Source organism: Indicator indicator, chromosome 21 (assembly GCF_027791375.1).
Source record: "Indicator indicator isolate 239-I01 chromosome 21, UM_Iind_1.1, whole genome shotgun sequence".
Lineage (NCBI taxonomy): Eukaryota > Metazoa > Chordata > Aves > Piciformes > Indicatoridae > Indicator > Indicator indicator.
The window spans coordinates 13,363,125-13,384,399 of record NC_072030.1 but is presented as its reverse complement, the minus strand read 5'-3'; the positions used below and the strand labels follow the sequence as shown (position 1 = coordinate 13,384,399).

General features: G+C 62.1%; 4 protein-coding genes across 4 annotated transcripts; 2 read left to right on the top strand and 2 right to left on the bottom strand.

Moving 5' to 3' along the window:
• Positions 1-446: 446 nt before the first annotated feature.
• LOC128974229 (glycine N-acyltransferase-like protein 3) lies at positions 447-2,615 on the bottom strand. The gene is made up of 5 exons (XM_054390784.1): positions 2,538-2,615; positions 1,925-2,032; positions 1,701-1,827; positions 1,497-1,614; positions 447-909 (listed from the first exon to the last, which is right to left on the bottom strand). Exons 1-5 carry the CDS (start codon positions 2,613-2,615, stop codon positions 447-449), a joined length of 894 nt encoding a protein of 297 aa, XP_054246759.1.
• Positions 2,616-3,085: 470 nt separating this feature from the next.
• On the top strand, positions 3,086-6,767 carry GLYATL3 (glycine-N-acyltransferase like 3). Its single transcript, XM_054390783.1, has 5 exons — positions 3,086-3,163; positions 4,229-4,336; positions 5,346-5,466; positions 6,147-6,267; positions 6,347-6,767. Exons 1-5 carry the CDS (start codon positions 3,086-3,088, stop codon positions 6,765-6,767), a joined length of 849 nt encoding a protein of 282 aa, XP_054246758.1.
• A 1,641-nt stretch (positions 6,768-8,408) lies between these two features.
• POLD4 (DNA polymerase delta 4, accessory subunit) lies at positions 8,409-9,296 on the top strand. Its single transcript, XM_054390595.1, has 3 exons — positions 8,409-8,682; positions 8,772-8,883; positions 9,093-9,296. Exons 1-3 carry the CDS (start codon positions 8,439-8,441, stop codon positions 9,115-9,117), a joined length of 381 nt encoding a protein of 126 aa, XP_054246570.1. The 5' UTR covers positions 8,409-8,438; the 3' UTR covers positions 9,118-9,296.
• Positions 9,297-13,218: 3,922 nt separating this feature from the next.
• Positions 13,219-20,385, bottom strand: SSH3 (slingshot protein phosphatase 3). Its single transcript, XM_054390782.1, has 14 exons — positions 20,344-20,385; positions 19,596-19,633; positions 19,205-19,370; positions 18,425-18,543; positions 18,286-18,357; positions 18,125-18,190; positions 16,774-16,962; positions 16,101-16,194; positions 15,867-15,995; positions 15,747-15,793; positions 14,987-15,133; positions 14,165-14,365; positions 13,442-13,712; positions 13,219-13,356 (listed from the first exon to the last, which is right to left on the bottom strand). The coding sequence occupies exons 1-14, from the start codon at positions 20,383-20,385 to the stop codon at positions 13,219-13,221; spliced, it is 1,719 nt and encodes a 572-aa protein (XP_054246757.1).
• Between the last annotated feature and the right edge of the window lie 890 nt (positions 20,386-21,275).

Here is a 21,275-nt window from a genome sequence, read left to right as displayed (position 1 = left end):
GGCTGGGGTGGTCCCTTCTGTGCTGGGCTAGTGGAGGGGAAGCCAAAACCAATCTCTCTTCCCCCCCTCCAAACCCAGGTGCCTTCATATTATACCTCCCTTAACTCTTGACACCCCCCAGCCTTGGAGACAGGGAACCCCAAACCCAAGTAACTGCATCTTATGCCCCCCCCAATCCTTGACATGTGCCCATCCATGCAGCCAGGACACCCCCAGACCCAGGGAACCCCATTTTATACCCCCTTTAACCCTTGCCATACCCTCACCCATGCAGACAGGACACCCCCAGACTCAGGGCACCCCCATTTTATAACCCCTTGCCATGCCCCCACCCATGCAGCCAGGACACCCCCAGACCCAGAGGACCCCAATTTCCCCCTCCCCTCCAATCCTTGACACCCCTTCACCCATGACTTTGCTGCCCATAACCACGCTGATCCTGGGGGTCACCCAGCCCTGGCAGCCATGACCAGGGGCACTCCAATGCTATCCCCATTCCTGGGCACTATGGGGGAGGTGACAACCAGGGTGTAGAAGGTGCCAGGCTGAGGCAAGAAGCCCAGGCCACGGAGTGCCCGTTGTGAGGGGGTGTTGCTGGGCAGCACCCCAGCATAGATGGGGAAGCCACGGGCATGCAACTCCTTGCCCAGTGCACCCACTATCAACCCAGTAAGACCTTGCCCACGCCAAGCTGGCACCGTGTAGCCATGGGTCAGGCAGCCTAGTGGGTCCAGGATGCTCCAGCAGACTGGGCGCCCACGAGGCCCCAGTAGGCAGGCACTGGGCAGTGCCCTCACCAGTCCCAGTAGGTACTGCTGGCTGCGGGTGTTGCCCCCAGTGCTCCAAGTGGCGTTGAGCAGTGGGACGTGGGCTGGGGACACGGGGGCCAGGTGAAGTCCTGGTGGCAGCCTGAAATGGGGCAGAGTGGAGGGATGGAATGGGGAGACTGGGGAACCCAGTGGGGATGGCATGGGGGAGATGCTGTGCCCTGGGATGGACTTGGGAATCCACTGTGTCACCCAAGGGGTTTGCCCAGGGACCCCTGTGCCACCTAGGGATGTGCGCGGGGACCCCCACGCCACCCAGGGACATGCTCAGGGACACATCTGCCAGCCCAGGATGTAACTGGGACACCTGTGCCACCCAGGGACCACCCATCCCACCCGGGGTTGTCCCTAGGGACCCTCATTTCACCTGGGGATGTACTTAAGGAACTCTGTGTCACCTGGAGGTGTGCTTAGGGACCTCTCTGTCACCCAGGGATGTTCTCAGGGAACCCTGTGCCACCCAGGGATGTGCCTGGGGACCGTTCTGCCACCCTGGAAGTGACTGGGACCCGTGTGCCACCCAAGGGTGTAACTGGGACACCTGTGCCAATCAGGAATGCGTTTGGTGACCCCCATGCCACCCAGGGATGTCCTCAGAGACCCCAGTGCCATTCAGGGATGTGATTGGCACCCCCTGTCCCACCGTGTCCCAGGTGTCCCCACACTCACTGTACTCTGGGCTGGGGGGGCTGGGGGCTCAGCAGTGCCTGGTACTTGTAAGTCTCCAGTCGCAGCCCCTTGGCATCAGTCACCTCCCTCACGGCCTCATACATCCCGTCCTGCATCCCTGTGGCATCATGCTCAGCCTGGGCAGGGGCACAGAGGACAGGAAAGGGGTCCCCAGTCCTCCCCCCAACCCCGTGCCAGGCTCACCATGGATCTGGAATGCCCGTGTCCAGTCCACCGCCTCGGTGCCCCCCAGCAGTGCCCGCCAGGCTCCCTCGTCCCGGTAGAACACGGTCAGCTGGTTGGCATAGAAGTCCCCGGGATCCTTGCTGTCCTGGGAGGGGGGACAAAGGACTGAGTATAGCTGCCCCACACCTTGGCCCCACGGTGTGTGGGGTGTCGCCAGGGGGAAGGGGCACCCGAAGCGGCACCTCTGGGCGCAGGCGGGTCAGGACGACGCTGAAATGGGGCCAGCTGTCCACCAGCACCTCATAGGAGGCAGGGTTCCCCCGGGCCACCGTCATCACCGTCCCCAGCACCTGCAGGACACGGTCAGTGCCTGGGGAGGGGGGACACGGCGAGGGGGGGTGATGGGCAGTGGGGTCATGATGGGTGCTGCCAACCTCCTACGTGCGAGGCTGCTACGTAGGGACCGCGCTGGGATCCCTGTCACCACTGGGGTAGGACAGAGGGGTCTGGAGGAGGAGTGGGGGGGAGAATGGGGACAGAGGGTCCCCAGGGTTCCTGTCACCAGTGAGGCAGGGGACAGGTGACAGAGGGTCTCTAGGGTCCATGTCACCACTGGGGCAGGGGAGAGGTGGCAGAGGGGTCTCCAGGCTCCCTGTCCCCGGTAACCCTGGGTAAGGAGGTCACAGGGAAGTCTGGAGACCTTGTCGCCAGCATGGTGGGGGGGAAGAGACAGGAGCCCTCTGGTTCTCTGTCACTGACAAGGCAGGGGAAAGTGGGCAGAGGGGTCCTCGGGGGTCTCCAGGGTCTCTAGGGCCATCAGGGCAGGGGAGAGGGGGTCCCTGGGGTCCCTGTCACCGGCAGGGCAGCAGGCATGCTCTTCCGAAGGGTCTCCTCCAGACGCTGCAGTTGGGCTGGGCACCTCAGGATCAGCATGGTCACCGCGGGGCAGGTGGTGACAGCGACGGTCCCGGGGCTGCGGGGTGCTGGTGGCTGCGGGGTGCGGGTGGTGCGGGGCAGGGTGACACGGCTGAGTACCCGGCCCCCAGGGCTGGCCTCATGCCTGGAGCCCAGCGGGATGGACCCTGCCCGCCTTGCCCACGAGGAGCCACCCCCTGGGCAGGGGACAGTTGCTGGCCCGTGACGGCTGCTGGTGGCCCTGGGGACCTGCCCAGTGTCATCATCTGCCCCACAGAGCCAAGGAGCTGCTGGTGTCACCGCCTGCCCACTGGTCACCAAACATCCAGCCCACGGCCCGTCGGGACCCACAGCCCCAGGACTGCTGCAGGGTGAGTGCTGGAGGGGCTAGGGACAAGGCTGGGGACAGCGCCAGGGGTGGGGACAGCGACAAAGTCCCCACCTGGGGATCGTGTCCCGCCGTTACCGTGAGGTGTCTCGGCAGGACCATGCTGATCCTGACCTGCTCCACCCAGCTGCTGCGCCTGGAGGGGATCCTGAGGAAGAGCCTGCCCTCCACCCTGCCGGTGATGGGAACCCCACTGCCACCCTTGCCCGGTGTCACGATGGGCACTTTGCTGGCACCCCTGCCCCATGCTCTGATGGGGATGGGACCCCAATGACATACCTGCCCCATGTGGTGGACCCCACTGTCACCTGTGCCATGATGGGGATCCCAGTGTGACCCCTATCTCTTGCCCTCCAGTGACAGAGACCCCATGATCACCTCCCCACCCTCACCACACTAGGGAGTGTGCCACACCCCAGTGCCACCCTGTGCCCCCCCCCCCCCCCCCCCCCCGCAATCTGCCACCACCTCCTTGGGAGTCCCAAGTCCAGGACAGAGGAGCAGACACTCCTGGGTGTCACTCAATCCCAGGGCTGGCTCCAACTCACCAATCCCAACCCAGCTTGACTTTCACCCAGCCAATCATAGCCTAGATTGGTTCCCAGCCAGCCAATCCCCTTCTAGACCCCCTAAATGTCAGCCAGTCCACTTCCAGACACACACAAACTAGCCAATCCACTTCTAGACCCCTAAAAGCCAGCCATTCCCCTTCTAGACTCCTAAAAGTCAGCCAATCCTCTTCCAGACTCACAAGCCAGCCAGATCCCCTTCCAGATCCAGTCAAACTAGCCAATTCTCTTCTAGACCCCTAAAAGTCATCCAATCTCCTTCCAGACCCCTAAATATCAGCCAATCCTCTTCCAGACTCAGACAAACTAGCCAATCCACTTCTAGACCCCTAAAAGTCAGCCAATCTCCTTCTAGATCCATATGAGCCAGCCAATCTGCTTCTAGACCCCTAAAAGTCAACCACTCCCCTTCTATACCCCTTAATATCAGCCAATCCCCTTCCAGACTCAGACAAACTAGCCAATCTGCTTCTAGACCCACACAAGCCAGCCAATCCCCTTTCAGACCCAGACAAGCTAGCCAATCCCCTTCCAGACCCCTAAAAGTCAGCCAATCCCCTTCTGGACACCTAAAATTCAGCCAATCCCCTTCCAGTCCCCTAAAAGCCATCCCCTAGGCCCCCTAAATCCCTCCCACGTTCGCTCCCCCCCCAGCTCTGACCCTTCCCCCACAGGTCTACGGGGCTGTGATGAACATCAACCGGGGCAACCCGGGCGACTACGAGGTGGTGGTGGACTCCTGGCCTGATTTTGGTGCCGTGCTGGCACGGCGCAGAGGAGAGGTGGCTGGTGGGGACGTGGGGTGGGCTTCATGGGTTGGGCACGGTGCCCATGGCGTGTGCCAGGTGGGCTCAGGGGGTTCAGTCTAGCTGGTGGCTGGTCACAAGCGGTGTTCCTCAGGGGTCAGTCTGCATCGATGATGGAGATGAAGAGATGGAGGAGCCCTCAGTCAGTTGGCAGATGGCACTGAGTTGGGTGGCAATGTTGATCTGCTGGAGGCTCTACAGAGGGGTCTGGGCAGGCTGGATCCATGGTGAGGCCAATGGGATGAGGTTCAACAAGGCCAAGGGCTGGGTCCTGCACTTGGGTCACAACAACCCCAGGAAGGCTCCAGGCAGGGGGGGCAGAGTGGCTGCAAACTGTCTGCTGGGAAAGGACCTGGGGGAGTTGGTGACAGCAGCTGGAAAGGAGCCAGGGGGTGCCCAGGTGGCCAAGAAGGCCACCAGCAGCCTGGCCTGGATCAGCAAGAGTGTGGCCAGCAGGACCTCAAATCCTGGGGTCAGTTTTGGGCTCCTCACTCCCAGCAGGACATTGAGGAACTGGAGCAGATCCAGAGAAGGACAACAAAGCTGGGGAAGGGTCTGGAGAACAGGGCTGGGGAGGAGCAGCTGAGGGAGCTGGGGGTCTTGAGCCTGGAGAAAAGGAGGCTGAGGGGAGACCTTCTGGCTCTCTGCAGCTCCCTGCAAGGAGGCTGGAGCCAGGTGGGGGTTGGGCTCTTCTGTCAAAACAAGTGACAGGACAAGAGGGAATGGCCTCAGGTTGCTCCAGGGGAGGTTTAGGTTGGACATGAGGAACAACTTGTTACCCTTGAGAGTTGCCAAGGCCTGTCCCAGGCTGCCCAGGGCAGTGGTGGAGTCCCCATCCCTGGAGGGTTTTGAGAGCCCTGGAGCTGTGGTGCTGAGGGCCATGGGTTGGTGGTGCCCTGGCAGTGCTGGGGGAAGGGCTGGACTCCATGATCTTGAAGATCTTTTCCAACCCAGACAATTCCATGATCCCATGGGTGTCCCACAGGTCCCAGTGGATGACTGCTACTGGAACACTCACGCAGCCTTCTACTGGGACGTGGGTGCCTACCGGGCACTGCTGGAGACCCCTGGCTGCCTGCGCTGGGACTCTGCCTTCCACATCATCGGTGGCACAGGGGCTGAAGGGCAATGGGGGGCATCATGGGCAGGGACAGGGCATGCTGTGGGTGGGAATTTGGGGTGCTGGGGAACCTTGGGAGAGTGGCACACTGGGGGGGACCACTGGTGATACAAGCAAGGAAGGAACTGGGGGCACTGTGTGGTACTGGTGGAAGGAATTAGGGGTGCTGGGAGGGTGCTGTGTGCACTGGGGTGAGCACTTGGGGTAGGGAGTTGAATGTTGTTGTCACTGGGGAGTATTGGGACTGGGCTTGGGGGCAGTGGGAGCATGGAGGGTGGGGGGCACTGGGAACCACTGGGGAGCATTGTGGCTGGGAACTGGGGGTTCTGGGGTATACTGGGGGCAGGAACTGGGGTGCTGGAGGACAATGGGGGCAGGGATGAGGTAAGTGGAGGGACTGGAGAGCATTGTGGTTGGGAATTGGGGGTGCTGGGGGACACTGAGGGCAGGAATTGGGTTACTGGGCACAGTGGTGGCAGGGATTGTGGTGCTGGGAGGCAGCGGGGAAAGGAATTGAGGTGCTAAGGGATGCTGGGGACACAGATTGATCTGCTAGGGTTGTAGAGAGCTGCTGGGCACACTGGAGAAGCCAACATGCTGGGTACTGGGGGGCAAAACCAGCAGTGCTGGGGGATCACTGACTGCCCCTGACTCCACTGTCCCCAGGGCTGCAGGACGAGTTGGCCAAAGTGTCTCAGGCCATGGCAGGGACCAAGGGCGTTGAGGTGGAGGTCTCCGAGTACTACAGCTACCAGCACCTCGACCCCAGAACCATGCCCGAGCCCCGGTGAGTCCCCTTGTCCCCATCACCCCGCCCTGCTGCCGTGACTGGCAGCACCCCGGTGGCACTGTCCCCTCCCCAGCAGGCTGGAGAGCGGGGTGAAGGTGGCCTCGCTGAGCCCCTTGCACGTCGACCTCCTCAACAAGACCTGGCCCTACGGGGGCAACGCTCGCAGCCGCACCTACCTGGCCGACCTCCTGGAGAGGTTCCCCCACCTCTGCCTGCAGGACGCCGCCGGACAGCCTCTTTGCTGGACCCTGACCGACCAGTTCGGCGCCGGGACCCACGGCTACACCTTGCCCAGCCACCGCCGGCGCGGTCTGATGCAGGCGGCCCTGACCTTCTCCGCTCGGCGGGCGCAGAACAGAGGCTTCCCCTTCTACGGCCACACGGCCACCACCAACGTGGCCATGCAGAAGGCACAGCAGGAGCTGGGCCACCATCGCTTGCCTGGTCTGTGTCGTTACATCCTGCACAACCCCAGCCTGGCTAACGTTGGCACATGAGCATCACCATCGCCACTCGGTGTCACCATCGCCACTCGGTGTCGCCATCGCCGCTCGGTGTCCCTTCTTTTGGGGTGTGGGGCAAAAAAAAAAAAAAATATATATATATATAACCAAAAAGAACAACCCCCTCCAAAAAAAAAAAAAATACAAAGCTGTGTGTGGGCTCTTGGGTGGCTGCTCCGGGGTGGTGGCATCTTCTGGGCACTGTCCGTTACAGCTGTGATACGGCTTGGTGGTGGTGGTGGCACTGCTGAGGGACACAGTTCTGTCCCCTGGGGAGCCACCTCGGCCCTCTGCAGCTATTTTCGTTCCCCCCCCCCGGGAGGGTCGAAAAGCTTCAGGCAAATGTGGGCTGCTGGCACCTGCTGTGTTGTCCCCACCCTGAGCTGGTGTCACCGCAGCTGGGGTTGGGGGCAGGGAGGCAGAGCACCTGTGGGTCACTGGCTGTGCTCCCCGGGAGGGGCAGGCAGAGTGCTGCGTGGGGCAGAGGGGGACAGCGTGAGTCTGCTGGGGGTCATGGGGACAGCTGGGGGGGTGACAGTGTTCAGGGTGATGGGGACAGTTGGGGGGGGTGACAGAGATGGCTGAAGGGGTGACTGCGTGGCATGACAGGGACTGCTGTGGGGGAGACAGTGGCTGGGGGTGACAGAGATGGCTGAAGGAGTGACAGAGATGGCTGGGGGTGACAGAGGAGATGGCTGGGGGTGACAGAGATGGCTGAAGGAGTAATGGGGATTGCGCTGGGAGTGACAGAGATGGCTGAAGGAGTGACAGAGATGGCTGGGGGTGACAGAGATGGCTGAAGGAGTGACAGAGATGGCTGAAGGGGTGACTGTGTGGGGTGACAGGGACTGCTCTGGGGGTGACAGTGGCTGGGGGTGACAGAAATGGCTGAAGGGGTGATGGGGATTGCTCTGGGGGTGACAGAGATAGCTGAATGAGTGACAGAAATGGCTGAAGGGGTGATGGGGATTGCTCTGGGGGTGACAGAGCTCAGAGTGATGGGGCCAGCTGGGATAGGGGTGACAAGACCCTCATACAGCTGAGGAATGACCATGACTGGGGGTGATGGCGACAGGCAGGATGGGGATGACAGTGTCTGGGGTGATGGCACAGCTGGGGTGGGGTGACTGGGTCAGCCAGGGGTGTGTGTGAGGGGGTGACAGTTCCTGGGGATGATGGGGACAGCTGGAAAGTTACAGCACCTGGGGGTGAGAGGGACAGGAAGGGAGTCTGCCAGTGCCCGGATGGGGACCACCACGAGGTGACAGTCCATGGGGTGCTGGGGACAGTCAGGATGGTGACAGTATTTGGGGTGACAGGGGCTGCTCTGGGGGTGACAGTGCGTGGGATGCTGGGGACAGTCAGGATGGTGACTGGGACTGCTCTGGGGTGACAGTCCATGGGGTGCTGGGGACAGCTGGGAGGGTGACAGTGCCGGGGGTGACAGGGACCATCGCAGGGGAGACAGTGAACGAGTGGGTACCGGGGACGGTCGGGGCGGTGACAGTGCCTCGTGTGCCTGCCCACGGCGATGGGGGGGTGGGAGGTGAGACCAGCCCCGCGCCCAGCCCCGCCGCTTCCGCCCGAGCAGCGACAGGGGCGGGGCGAGCGCCCAGTTCCCGGTTCCCCGTTTGCAGTTCGCAGTTCCAGGTTCCCGGTGCCGTTATGGGGCAGCCTCGCCGCATCACCGACTCCTTCCCACGCCGACGGCGACCGGGACGACCCCCGGGCAAGGTCAAGGGCAAGATCAAAGTCAAAGGCAAGATCAAGATCACGGGCGGGGGACGCCTCAAGCCCTGTCCCACTCCACCCACCGAGGACCCCCCGACAGCTCCGGACGCCCCTGACCAGACCCTGCTGGAGATGCTGCGGCACTTTGACCTCTCCTGGGAGTACGGCCCCTGCACTGGTGAGACCCCCGCACCTCCTCCCCCCTCCTCCAAGTCCCACTGAGACCCCAGCCGTGACGGTGACCGTGACCGTGGTGCCCCCCCGCAGGTATCACTCGTCTGCAGCGCTGGGAGCGGGCACAGGCGCTGGGGTTGAACCCCCCCGGCCCGGTGCTCGATGCCATCCTGGAGCACCCCAACAACCCTGCTGTCACCTACAGGTGGGTGTCACCCCCCCCTACTCCTTCAGCGTTGCCCCCACCCTGAGTGCCCCCCACCCTTTCTGGGTATCCTCCACCCCAGGGTGCCCCCTACTCTGCTGCCACTTTGGGCTGTCCTCCCCTCCCCATGCCCCGTGCCATCCACAACCAAGGGTGGGGGGCACAGGGGCACACACTGACCTCCACCCCCCTCCCATTGTGCCCCACAGCCTCTGGCACGAGTATGAGCTCTGAGCTGCTGCACCCACATCGAAGAGAAAGGATCTGGGGGAGGGTCTGTGCCTCACAACCCCGTGCCCCCCATGCCTGGCCACAGCTGTGCCACAACCCCCCCCAGAGAGGGGGCAGCAGACAGATTAAAGGGTGGCATGAAGTGAAGGAGGGGGTGCTGCTGTGTGCTGTCTGGGGGGGGCACCCAGGGGTTGGGGGGGTGAAGCCCCAGTGTGGGGCAGGGTCTGTAAACCACCACCACCACCCCCCCCCCCCAAAAAAAAAAAAAAGACAAGCAGGTTATGCAGTCACAGCCAGGTCAATGCCATCCCTGGAGGGCACAGAGGGGGTGGATGCCATCCCATGGTGCCCCAAATGGGTTCACCTGCAGTGGGGAGGTGGGGAAGAGGGACAGGAAGAGCTGTCACCCCCCGCCAAGTGGCACTAGGGCACCCAGCTCCCAGGCAGGGGGCAAGTGGTGGCACCTCCTTGGGGTGGCACTTGGGCCAGGGGATGCCCAGAGTGGATGGGGACATACTGGGAGGGAAGAGGGGTGCCCCCACCCCAGTTCTTACCAGTAGCACAGGCTGGGAGTGGCCAGCAGTGAAGAGATTGAGGGGGTGGGGGAGTGGAGAAGGCCTGATGCCCACCCTGTGCCAGCTGTACCCCATCCCATGCCAGCTGGGAGGACTGGTGGATAGCATGGGGAAGGTGGGAGACAAATGAGGTGCCTAAGCTGGGGTGTGTGCCCCCAAAAGTGAGCCATGGCTGTGAGGTGGGACAGGAGAGTGGCAGAAAGGGGGCACAAGAAGGGAAGCTGCCAGGCTTCCCAGTAATGCCAGTGGGACTGGCCAAACTGGGAGAGGGACGTAGATATGGTACTGGTACCTGAGAGGGCAACACTGATGGTTCTTCCTTCATCTTCCTCACCTGGAGAAGACCTCAGAGAAGCCATGATGGCAGTTGATACCTGGCCAGATGCCCACAGAGCAGGCAGTGCCACCTGCCCACACCCTGGCATGACCCAAGGGAAAGGAGAGGGGTGGTGGTGGCCAAGAGGGCTGGACAGTTGGGGACAAAGATGTCCCCAGGCTGGCAGGGGCTTGGGTGGAGCTGTGATGTGCCAGGGGAGATGCATTGCTGTGGGGGACTGGGAAGGATGCCAAAGCTCCTGCCAGTTCCTGGCCTTCACAGAGCCCCAGCTGGGATTTCTCCTCCGTGTCTGTGGGGAGAAGGGAAGTGGGATGAGTTTGATGCCCTCCTGTGCCACCACCACCACATCCCAAAGCTCAGGAGAAGAAAAAAAAGGGGGTGGATGGATGCTGGCAAAACCACTCCTTCCTAAGTAATGGCAAATCCATGGATTTTGGGTAAGGATGAGACAAAACTGGGATCCACGGAGAAAAGTTGATCAGGAGTAGGCTGTGGGTGGAGGGAAGGTAGAAAGGAAGCAAAAAGAGGTAGAAAATCAGCTGAAGGTCAGCACAGGGTGGGGGATCTGCTGACAGGAGGGGTGCAGAGGGTGGTGAGTTGTGGTGCTGGTGACATGGACCCCAGCAGGCCCACCAGCCATGGCCCCTTCGAGCCATCAGGACCTTTTCCTCCTGGACACTGGGCAGGGAAAGAGCCATGGTTCAGCAGCAATCCTGTGGGATTCCTGGGATGAAGAGCCACCAGGAGTCACTTTGCTGCATGTGGAGCTGTTTAATGATCAGTTATTATTAATAAGGATGTGCTTGTTAATTAATGAGGTTATTGATGACTTCATTTATTAGCTCATTTTTTTAATAAAATTAATCACTTCTATCCCAAGCCTGCAATCAAGTGGTGGAGAGATGGGGACCTGGCAGCAACCCAGGCTGCATCCCAAGATGGGGGTAAAGGATGGGATTGGGTGGGATCAGATCTTGTCCCTCTGAGAAGTGGAACATCTTCCACATGGAGGGACATCATTTGCCTGCTAGGAACAGAATTGGGGGCATTTAGGGGTGGGTGTGGACCCCCCAAGAGCACCCACCAGTGACTGTCACAAAACAGGAGGTCAAGCCCTAGGTTTGTGGTGGGAAGGAGCAAGTTTCCAGGTGGTGGCAGAAAGTTGAGAGATGGTAAAACCCACCCAAAGAGCACCCAAAGGAAAGAAGGAACAGGGTGTGTCTTATCTCCAGACCCAGGCAGTGCTGGGGCCTCTTATCTCTGTTCTGTCCCATGTCACCTCACAAGAGGGGAGGTCTGAAGAGGCTGGTGGCACCTCCCCAGCTGCTGTTGTGTCCAGCTGCTCTATCAGGATGTGGTTCCTCAACACAGACCCTTCTCCACATCTCTTCCAGCCTCAAGAAGATCCCTTTCCATAGCTTTGCCCTCCCAGCTCAGGGCAGGTTTTGCTCTCCTGGTTGCCAGGCTGACCAGTGCCAGGCAGCCCAGTCTGTGCCTTGCCTCCCACCTGCCCTCACCTGGGTAAAGATCAAGCACACAAAGAGCTTGGGGAGGGAGGTGTCAAGCCCAAAGGTGCTGCAGGGGCAGCTGAAGTCTTCATAGAATGGAATCTTAGAATCCCAGGTTGAAGGGACCTTAAGAATCACTAGGTCCAGCCTTTCTTGGCAAACAAGCTGGCCCAGCAGCCTGCCCAGCTGGATCTTAAAGGTGTCCAGTGTTGGTGACTCCACCACTTTCCTGGGGAGATTATTCCAATGGTTCACGGTCCCTGTGAAAAATTTTCTTTGGAATCTCCCCTGGAGTAACTTGTACCCATTACTCCTCATATTTTCCATAGGATTCTCTTCTTTGTAGCCACCCTTTACATACTGGAACATGGGGAGGAGGTCTCCCCTCAGCCTTCTTCAGGATGAACAAACAACTCTGTCAGCCTTTTCTCATGTGGTAGCTTCCCAATCCTGGGATCATCTTGGTGGCCCTTCACTGGACCTCTCCAGCCTGTCCACATCTTTTTTATTCCCCCAGTACAGCAGGAATCAAAACTGAACACAGTATTCCATGGGTAGCCTGACCAGCACTGAGTGGGGTAAGAACTTCTCTCTGCTGGTGATGTGACCCAGCACCCTGTTGGTTTCATTTGCCACAGCAGCAGCCTGTTTGCTCATATTGAGCTTGTCACTCACCAGCACCCCCAGGTCCCGTGGAAGGAGATCTCTCCAGCCGGTTAGCTCCCAGCCTATGTGGCACTGTTGGATTATGTTTATCCAGGTGCAAGGCTTTACTGAACTTCATCAAGTTCATCAGCCCACATTTACAGCCTATCCAGCTCTACCTGCAGGACGACTCTCCCTTCGGAAGTTCCCAGTTTGGTGTCGGCAGCAAACTGTACCCAAATCACTTACAAAGATACTAAACAGCGTAGCCCCCGGTGCCTGCCTGGGCCTGGTTCCCGCAGCTGCCCCGGGGGCCGCTCTGTACATATGGGGGGACACTGTGGCGAGGGCCTCTCTGCCGCATTCCCAGCGCGCGGCCAGGGCAGGCTGCTGACTCCCTGTACCCCTTTACTTCTCCGTTGCCGGGGTCCGTCCTGGTCGCGGTGTCAGTCCCGGTCCCTCGGCACGGCCTAGGCCTCTGGGTCTGAATCAGGCCTGCGTTCGGTTCCCGTAATAACCAGAACAGAACCTCGCAGCCTCCGCGCAAGGAATGCTGGGAGCTGTAGTTCATGCCGGAGGCCACAGCGCACGCTTAAAGCCCTCTGCGCAAAGGACTTCGGGAGCTGCAGTCTTCGACCGTCCCGAGACCCATGAGCACGCACAGCCGCGCAAAGGATGCCGGGAGTGGTAGTCCTTCCCTCCCTCATGCACGCCACCACCAGCCGCACAAGATGGCGGACGAGCTCCATGCTGCCCTCCCCATGTCCCTCCTTTGGTAGCCCTACGCTTGTCCCCATAGTCCACGGAACCATCCCCCGAGTAGGATCCAGGATCCACGACAGGGGCGACCATTTCCACTCTTTATTCTCCGTGCCGGCGCGGTGCAGGGTGGCAGCAGGGCCCTGTGCGGGGCTGTGATTGTTGGCGGGGGGGGATGAGGCAGGGCCCGAAGTGCAGGCAGCGTGGGCTCGGGGAACTGGCCGAGGCTCCGACCCTTTCCCCCATGGTGCTGGCTCTGCTCCATTCCCCCCCTTCCGGGTTAAGGGGATGGGGGGTTAGAGCTAGGGACGGGGCCACCATCCAGGCTGGCCTGACGCACAACCCGGCGGGGCCGGGACGAGGGTCGTGCCCGCGGAGAAGGGTCGGGACTCGTCGGTCCCTCCGAAGCCAAGAACACCTGCGGAAGGGGCACAGGGCAGTCAGCCAAAAGTCCAACACCCCCGCCCCCTCCCCACAGGCTTGCCCCAGGCCCTGGCTCTCACCTCTGCGGCCAGGGGGTCCCCGGGCAGCTCGGGGGGCTCAGGGGTTTCCAGCTGGCTGATGCTCCGCATGACGGCACAGAGGGAAATCCGGGGACGTCGGGAGGTCCCCAGCAGCCCTGGACCACTCCCCTCCTCAGGGGACTGCGGGGATGGGGATGGGGACGGGGGCAAGCTACCCTCATCCCCCAGGGTGGCATCAGGTTCCTCCTCGGGCTTGGGCACTGGCTCTGCTGTCACCGCTGCCTTGGGCTCCCACAGGCTGCTGTGCCGGCTGTCACACAGCTGTCAGTCAGTGGCTGGCCCCATGGGCTCCACCAATGGCTCCCCTGCTCACTAGGGTGTGGCCACAGAAGGTCCACCCATCCCATCCATCAAGGTGTGGCCACAGAGGCTCCACCCATCCTGGCCATCAAGGTGTGGCCACAGAAGCCCCACCCATCCCATCCATCAAGGTGTGGCCACAGAGGCTCCACCCATCCCATCAAGGTGTGGCCACAGAAGCTCCACCCATCCCATCCATCAAGGTGTGGCCACAGAAGCTCCTCCCATCCCATCCATCAAGGTGTGGCCACAAGCTCCACCCATCCTGCCCATCAGGGTGTGGCCATAGGAGCTCCACCCACCACACCCAAGAGTTGTGACCATGGCAGGTGCCACCCACACTACCCAAGAGGTCTCTGTGCCAGCAAGCATTGCCCTGCCCAGGGAGGTGTGGGCACCCACCTGGCGTGCAGGATGCCCTGGTAGAAGTCGAGCTGGCGCATGAAGCCAGGGTTGGGCAGCACGCCGGGGCGGCAGTGCCGGACGTGGCGCAGCGCCCGCTCCAGGGGCCACCCAAACTCCTTCATGGCGTAGGCCAGCACCGTGGCAGCCGAGCGGCTCAGCCCCATCCGGCAGTGCACCAGTGCCCGGCCCCCAGCAGCCCTGCAGCAGCCGCCTGTGCTGGCACCGAGGTCCCGGGGATCCCCAAGTGCCCCCAGCCACCTCAGTGTCCCCAGGCTCTCAGGATTCCTCATGTCCCCTCCGTGTCCCCAAGGACCTCGTGCCCCAGGGCTCCCCATGTCCCAGGAGCTCCCCATGCCCCAGGGGCTTCCCAGGATCCTATGACTTCTTGTGTCCCCGTGGATCACTGTGCCCCAGGTCTCCTCATGTCCAGGGAACCCATGCCCAGGACTCTCCATGTTCCCAAGGACCCCTATGCCCCAGGGCTCCCAGTGTTCCCAGTGCTCCCCATGTCTCCAAGGAACCCATGCCCCAGGACTCCCCATCTCCCCTGTGCCCCAGGGCTCCCAGTTCTCCCCATGTCCCCAAGGAACCCATGCCCCAGACCTCCCTGGCTTTCAGGCCCCCCCCAAGTGCCCCAATGCTCCCCAGCTCCCAGTGTCCCTGGTGCCTCAACGCCCACCAGCACCTCCACCGTTAAGACACCTTCCCATGTCCCTCCACTCATGTTCTCACCCACTCCAACCTGCTGCTGGCTCCAAGTTCTGCCCCTGTGTGCCCCTCCCAGCCTGTGCCCCGCTGGTGTGGCCTGTGCCCACTGACCGGACGCGGGAGAGGAAGAGGAAGGTGTCGTTCCAGTGGGGCAGGAGCTGTGCCGCCTCTTCGTCGTACACCCTCACGTTCATGTAGGTGAACAGTGCAGGGAAGAAGTTGTCGATCTCCCGTGCCACGTTCAGGATGTGGGTCACCCTGTGGTGCCACGGGCAGTGGGCACAGTGGGTACGCAGGCTTGGGGGGGTGAGGGGTCTGCCCGTGTTATGTGAGGTGCCCCACGGCCACTCCACCTCAGTGACACTGCCCTGCTGCAGCCACCTTGCCAAGGGTCCCAGGATGGTCCCCATGCCCACCCTGCTGGGTGTCCTACAAAGATCTCATGCCCACGGCAATGGGTGTCCCATGATGACCCTGCGGCCATCCCATCGGTGTCCTTTGATGACCCCATGCCCACCCTGCTGGGGCACCTCATGTTCTCTCTGCCATGATCCCCCCAGATGACGCCATGCCTACTCCACCAGGATCCCTCCAGATGTCTCCATTGCCCACACCACAATGTGCCCATCGCACTCCACTGTGCCAGCCCAGAGGACCGTATGCAGCCTTGCCATGCCGCCCTGAATGACCCTGTGTCCACTTCTGCCCCACATAACCCCAGGCCCACTCCACCATGACCCCTCAGCAGACCCCACCCCACCTCTTCGTGACACTCCAGATGGCTCCATGCTACCCCAGATGACCCCAACCCCAGGCCACCATGCCCCCCCCAGGTGACTCTATGCCAACCCAGAAGCCACCCCACACTCACCGGTTCTGCTGCAGCTCCTCCAGGTTGGCCGCGTTCCACTCAGAGCCCTGTGTAGCGACATCAGTGAGGGGTGTGGACCTCCTTGCCCACCCTGCCCACTGTGCCCATCCCGCTGCCCACCAGGTAGAGGTGTGGGAAGACCCGGGATGGCCGGTCCATCTGTGCCAGCACCAGCAGCATCTCGTTGTCGATGAAGTCCTTATGCTGTGCCAGGCTGTGCCCTGTGCGCCGCTCCAGCTCCTCCCGCACCTGGGCACAGCCAAGGGGTGAGGGTCAGCCTTGTCCCTGCCTATCCCTGCCCACGAACCAGGTCCTTCTTGTCCCGAAAGGACCCCCTGGCCTGTTGGCACCCACCTCCTTGGAGGTGACACTCTCCAGGTCAGCACTGGCCATCACCTCCCGCAGCAGTGCCCGCACCGCCTGCTCCGACAGCTCCGGTGCTGCTGGCCTGGCACCCGTGCCACTGTGTCACCTGCCCTGCCCAGGAGACGCCCTGCCCAGACCCTCCACTCCCAAGCCCCTCCCTTAAATGCAAGCTCCACCTCTCCATAGGCCTGCTGATCTGGAAGTCCCACCCATTCCCATTAAGCCCATCCCAATTCCAGCAAGCTCCTCCTGCTTCCATTAAGCCCTTCCCACTTCCACTGGGTTCCTCCCAGTTCCTTTAACCCCACCCATTTCCAGTAGCCCCTCCCAGTTCCACTAAGCTGCTCCCTGTCCTTTTAACCTGTCCCAGTTCCATTAACCCCATCCCAGTTCCTTTAGCCCCACCCATCCCCATTAACCCCACCCCACTTCCAGTAGCCCCTCCCAGTTCCATTAACCCCACCCCACTTCCTTTAACCCTCCCCCTCCCCATTAACCCCACCCATTCCCAGCAGCCCCTCCCATTCCCCTGATGCCCAGCCCAGTTCCCTCAGCCCCATCTGTTCCCTTTAGCCCCACCCAAACCACCCCCCTTGCCCCACCCCACCCCACCCAGCCCGCACTGGTTTTTGATTGGCTGTGGGGGCGGGGCGGGGCATACCGGCCGGGCGGGGGCGAGGCGGGGCGCACGGACTCCAGGTCGGCCATGGCCAGCCACTCGTTGAGGCAGCTCTGCTCCGATGCCAGCGCCGCCGCGTACCCGCGTGCCCAGGCCAGCGCCGGGCCGCCGGGGATGTGCCCGCCGCGGGAGGCGGCCTCGCAGGCACGGTGCAGCTCCTGCAGCACGGCCCTGGTGCACCGCACATGGCACCGTCGTGCTGGCACCGCTGTGGCACCGCACCCGGCATCACCCAGCACCACCCTGGCATCACCCTGGCACTACACCCAGCACCACTAAAGCAGAACCGAGGCACCACACCCAGTACCACCATGGCAGAACCGAGGCACCACACCCAGCATCACTGTGGCACCGCCCCTGGCATTGCACCCAGCACTGCCATGACACTACAGCCAGCATCATCATGGCACCACACTGGTACCACTGTGGCACCTACACCCAGCATCACCATAACACCATACTCAGCATCATCATGGCACCATCCTGGTACCACCCTGGCACTGCACCCAGCACTGCCATGGCACGGCCCTGGCACCACACTGGAACCAAACCCAGCATCATGGCACCTGGCAGTGGCACCATGGCATCACACCCAGCATAGCCCCAGATCCATGCTGGCACCACAACACCACCCTGGCACCGCACTCAGAACCACCCTGGAACCACCATGGTACCAACCCAGCACCAGGTGGGCACTGCTCCAGCACCACCCTGGCATCAGCATGTGTCTCCTCCATGTCACCATGGCCAAGGCACCCCACTGGGGCAGTGCCAGTGTCCCCCTCTGGGTCCAGGCCCCCCCAGCATGTGAGTGCTACCTCCCATCTCTTAGGTTGGTGGCCCACAGTTGTGCCCAAACCCTCCCCACACACCCCACTCCCATGGCTGTGCCCATGGTGGTGCCCATGTCCCCTGCACCCACATCAGTGTCCACATCCCTTGTGCCCACAGTGGTGCCCACATCCTCTATAACCATGGTGATGCCCACATCTCCCAATCCCACAGCAGTGCCCACATCCCCTGTGCCCATGATGCTACCCACATCCTCAATGCCCATGACAGTGCCCACATCCTGTACCCAGGGCGGTGCTCATATCCCCCATGCCTATGATGGTATCCATATCCTCCATGCCCACATCCCTTGTGCTCACAGTGGTACCCACATCCCCCAAGCCCATGGTGGTGCCCAAGTCCCCAGTGGTGCCCACATGTCCCATGACCATGGCAGTGCCTGCATCTCCCATAACCGTGCTGATGCCCATGTCTCCCATGCCCACATTCCCCAAGGCCACGGTGGTGCCCTTATCCCCTGTGCCCAGAGGGCCTCGCTCACCACATGGTCTGCACAGAGATGGGTTTGAAGATGCGAGTCTCTCCCCCTGACGTCACGCTGAACCCCCTGGGCACCACAGGGAAACGTGGGGGTGAAGGTGGGCACCAGCCCCACCCAACCTGCTCAGCCCCCACCCTCCTAAGCCCCCCTACCCCCCTTACCCATCTCCATCGAGGAAGACCTGGGTGTCGCTCCAGAGGGGCAGCACCATGCCCAGAGTGCAGTGGGTGGCCCTGGGGCGGGCAGAGGTCAGGGGGGTGTGGCCGCCCCACCCTGGCACCCCTGCCCCGCCCCGCTCACCCCTCATGGGCCATGTCCATGCCCAGCAGCACTGTCTGCCCCTCGGCCCCCTTCTCCTCAGGTGTCACCACCAGCAGGTACCGCACCCGCCGTGGCCGCGCCGACTCCAGCCGCACCGCCTGGGGTGGGGGCACAGGAGACCCTCCTGAGATTTGTCCCCCAGTGCCCCTGAGTGCCACCCAGTGCCCATGGAGGAGCAGCAAATGCATCATGGGACAGGCTGGGCCCTATCCCATTCCCATCCCATCCAGTCCCCATCCATATCCCACTTCCCATTCCCATGCTCTTCATGGCCCCATCTCTATCCCCATTCCCATCCTGTTCCCATCCTTGTCCTATCCCCACCCTGTCCCCATCCATATCCCATTGCCATCTCCATCCTGTCCCCATTACATTCCCATTCCGTCCCTTTCACTGTCCTCATCTTATCTCCATCCCTGTCCCTGTCACCATCCCAGTCCTTGTCACCATCTCTCTATCCCCATTCCCATCTTGTCCCATCCTCGTCCCATCTCCACCCTGCCCCCATCCATATCCCATTGCCATCTCCATCCTGTCCCCATTACCTTCCCATTCCATCCCCTTCACTGTCCTTATCTTACCTCCATCCCATCACTGTCACCATTCCTGTCCCTGTCACCATCCCCACCTCATCCCTGTCCCTGTCACCATCCCTCTACCATCCTTGTTCCGCTCCCCATCCCTGTCCCTATTCCATCCCCATCCCTGTCCCCAGTCTTACCCTGCTCCCATCCCCACCCCCATGTCCCCATGTCCCACCAGCCGGATGGCATCCTGTGGCCGCAGTAACTGCATCATGAGGTGCAGATGTTGCTCCTGCCGCCCCGGGGCCTGGCCAGGGGTTTCCTCTGGGGGGGACTCATCCTCCAGCCCCTCCTCGGCAGGCAGCAGCAGGGCAGCGCCCTTCACCATGACAAAGCTTTGCCTGGGGGGGGGTCAGGCCATACACAAAATGCCCTGAGTGTGTGGGGGGGTCCAGGCTGGCGTACCCCTGGAGTGCTCCCCCAAAAGGGGAATCTAGGTGTGGGAGCTAGGGAGCATGGAGGGAGGTGATGCTCCTCAGAGGGTTCTCGTGTGTGTGTCCCAACCCCGGTGGCCCGTGGGTGTCCCTCCCCCCCGCCCCATGGTGTTTTCAGAGCCACTCTCTCACCGCCGCTGCAGCTGCCTGCGTCGGGGGACATCTTCCTCCTGCAAAATATTGCGGGGGGGAACACATGGACCATGCTCGGGGGGTGGCCACAAGCACCCCGCTTGCAAACCCCCCCGAAAATTCACTCCCTGCCTCCCATCCCCAGTATGGGGCATTGGCAGGGTGCCAGGGGATGGCAGAGGGGCACTGAAGGAGTTGGGTCCTGCTGGGGTAGGAATGGGGGTACCACTGGGGAGATGGATCCCTGAGGATTAACCCTGGGATGCCAATTGTAGGGGGGGTCCTATCCCTGCGCCGCCCCCTCCCCTCCCAGGCTGTGGGGAATTGATGGTGGGGGCGGTCCTAGGCTGTGCACCTGGGTAAGACCAAGTGGTTGCTGGAGCTGGGGTGGTGGGGGGAGTGAACTGGGAGCTACTGGGCCAGCAAAGGACTGGGAGCATTGGGAACAGTGGGAACAACCGGAGACACTGGGAGCAACCGGAGACACCCTCCCACCCCACCTTAAACTTCGAGACACCCCCCACCGGGAGCAACCAAGACCCCAACACCGTGCACTGGCACCAACTGGGCTCCCAGTAAGCTCCCACTGGGAGCAACGGGAGCAGCCGGGCCACCCCCTAACCCCCCTAGTCGCACACACCGCCCCCGGTGGATGCCGGGACCGGCCGTTCTCCCCGTTCCCCGCCGTTCCCTGTGCCGGTAGTACCCGCCGATGGCGGTGCAGTCTCGGTGCCGGTCCTGTACTTACCGATGCCCCCCCTGCCGCCCTCCGCACGGTGACCAGCGCCATGCCCCTGCCGCACCAGGAAGCGCCGCCGCCGCCGTTTCCCCCGCCCGAACGGGAACGGGAACGGGAACGGGCACGGCCCAACCTGCAGCGGGACTTGTGCCCTATGCGTCCCCCCAGTCCCACAACCCCGGTAGCACCAGATCGGGAACCACCCCGGGAGTAAAACATCCCCGGGGTCCACAGTGCTTGGTAACCCCCCCTGGCACTTACCCGGGAGCGTGTTGTCCCGGGACGCCCCAGGATTTTTACCCCAGGACCCGCCAGGATCCAACCCCCTGCACCTGAGAGTCCCGCTCCACATCACCTGCAAGTGGGACTCCCTCCCCGCCCCCCACCCCAGCCTGCAGGTCCCCAGTACCTGAGATCCCTCCAGATCACCAGCAGGTAGGACCCCTCCCGAAGATCCCCACCTGGAATTCCCCCAAGGTCCCCCAGGAGATGGGACCCCCATCGTTTACCCTCCAATAGCTGAGACACCCCCCAATGCCAGGTGGGATCCCAGCCTGGGCTCCACCATGTCCTCAGCAGATGGGATCCCCCCAGCACCTGTGACACTCTCCCTGCAAGTGGGACCCCCCCACACACTCCATGAGGATGAGCAGCAGGTGGCTGCTCCACTGAGGGTCCCCAGCAAGTGAGACTTCCCCTCCTAGGTCCTCAGCACCCTGTCCCCCACTATGGGTGCCCGCCCACCCTCACCCCCTGCCTCAGCCATGTGCCCTGGATCCCCAATCCCAGGCCCCTTGCTACCCCATGGCTCAGCAGGAACCTGCCCCCACCCCATCCCTGCCTCCCTGGAGCCCTCACCCTAGCATTTGGGTCCCTTGGTTGTGCCCATTGGGTGCCAGCCTCCCCCCACCAGAACTCCACACCCCAGGGAGGGGGCACAG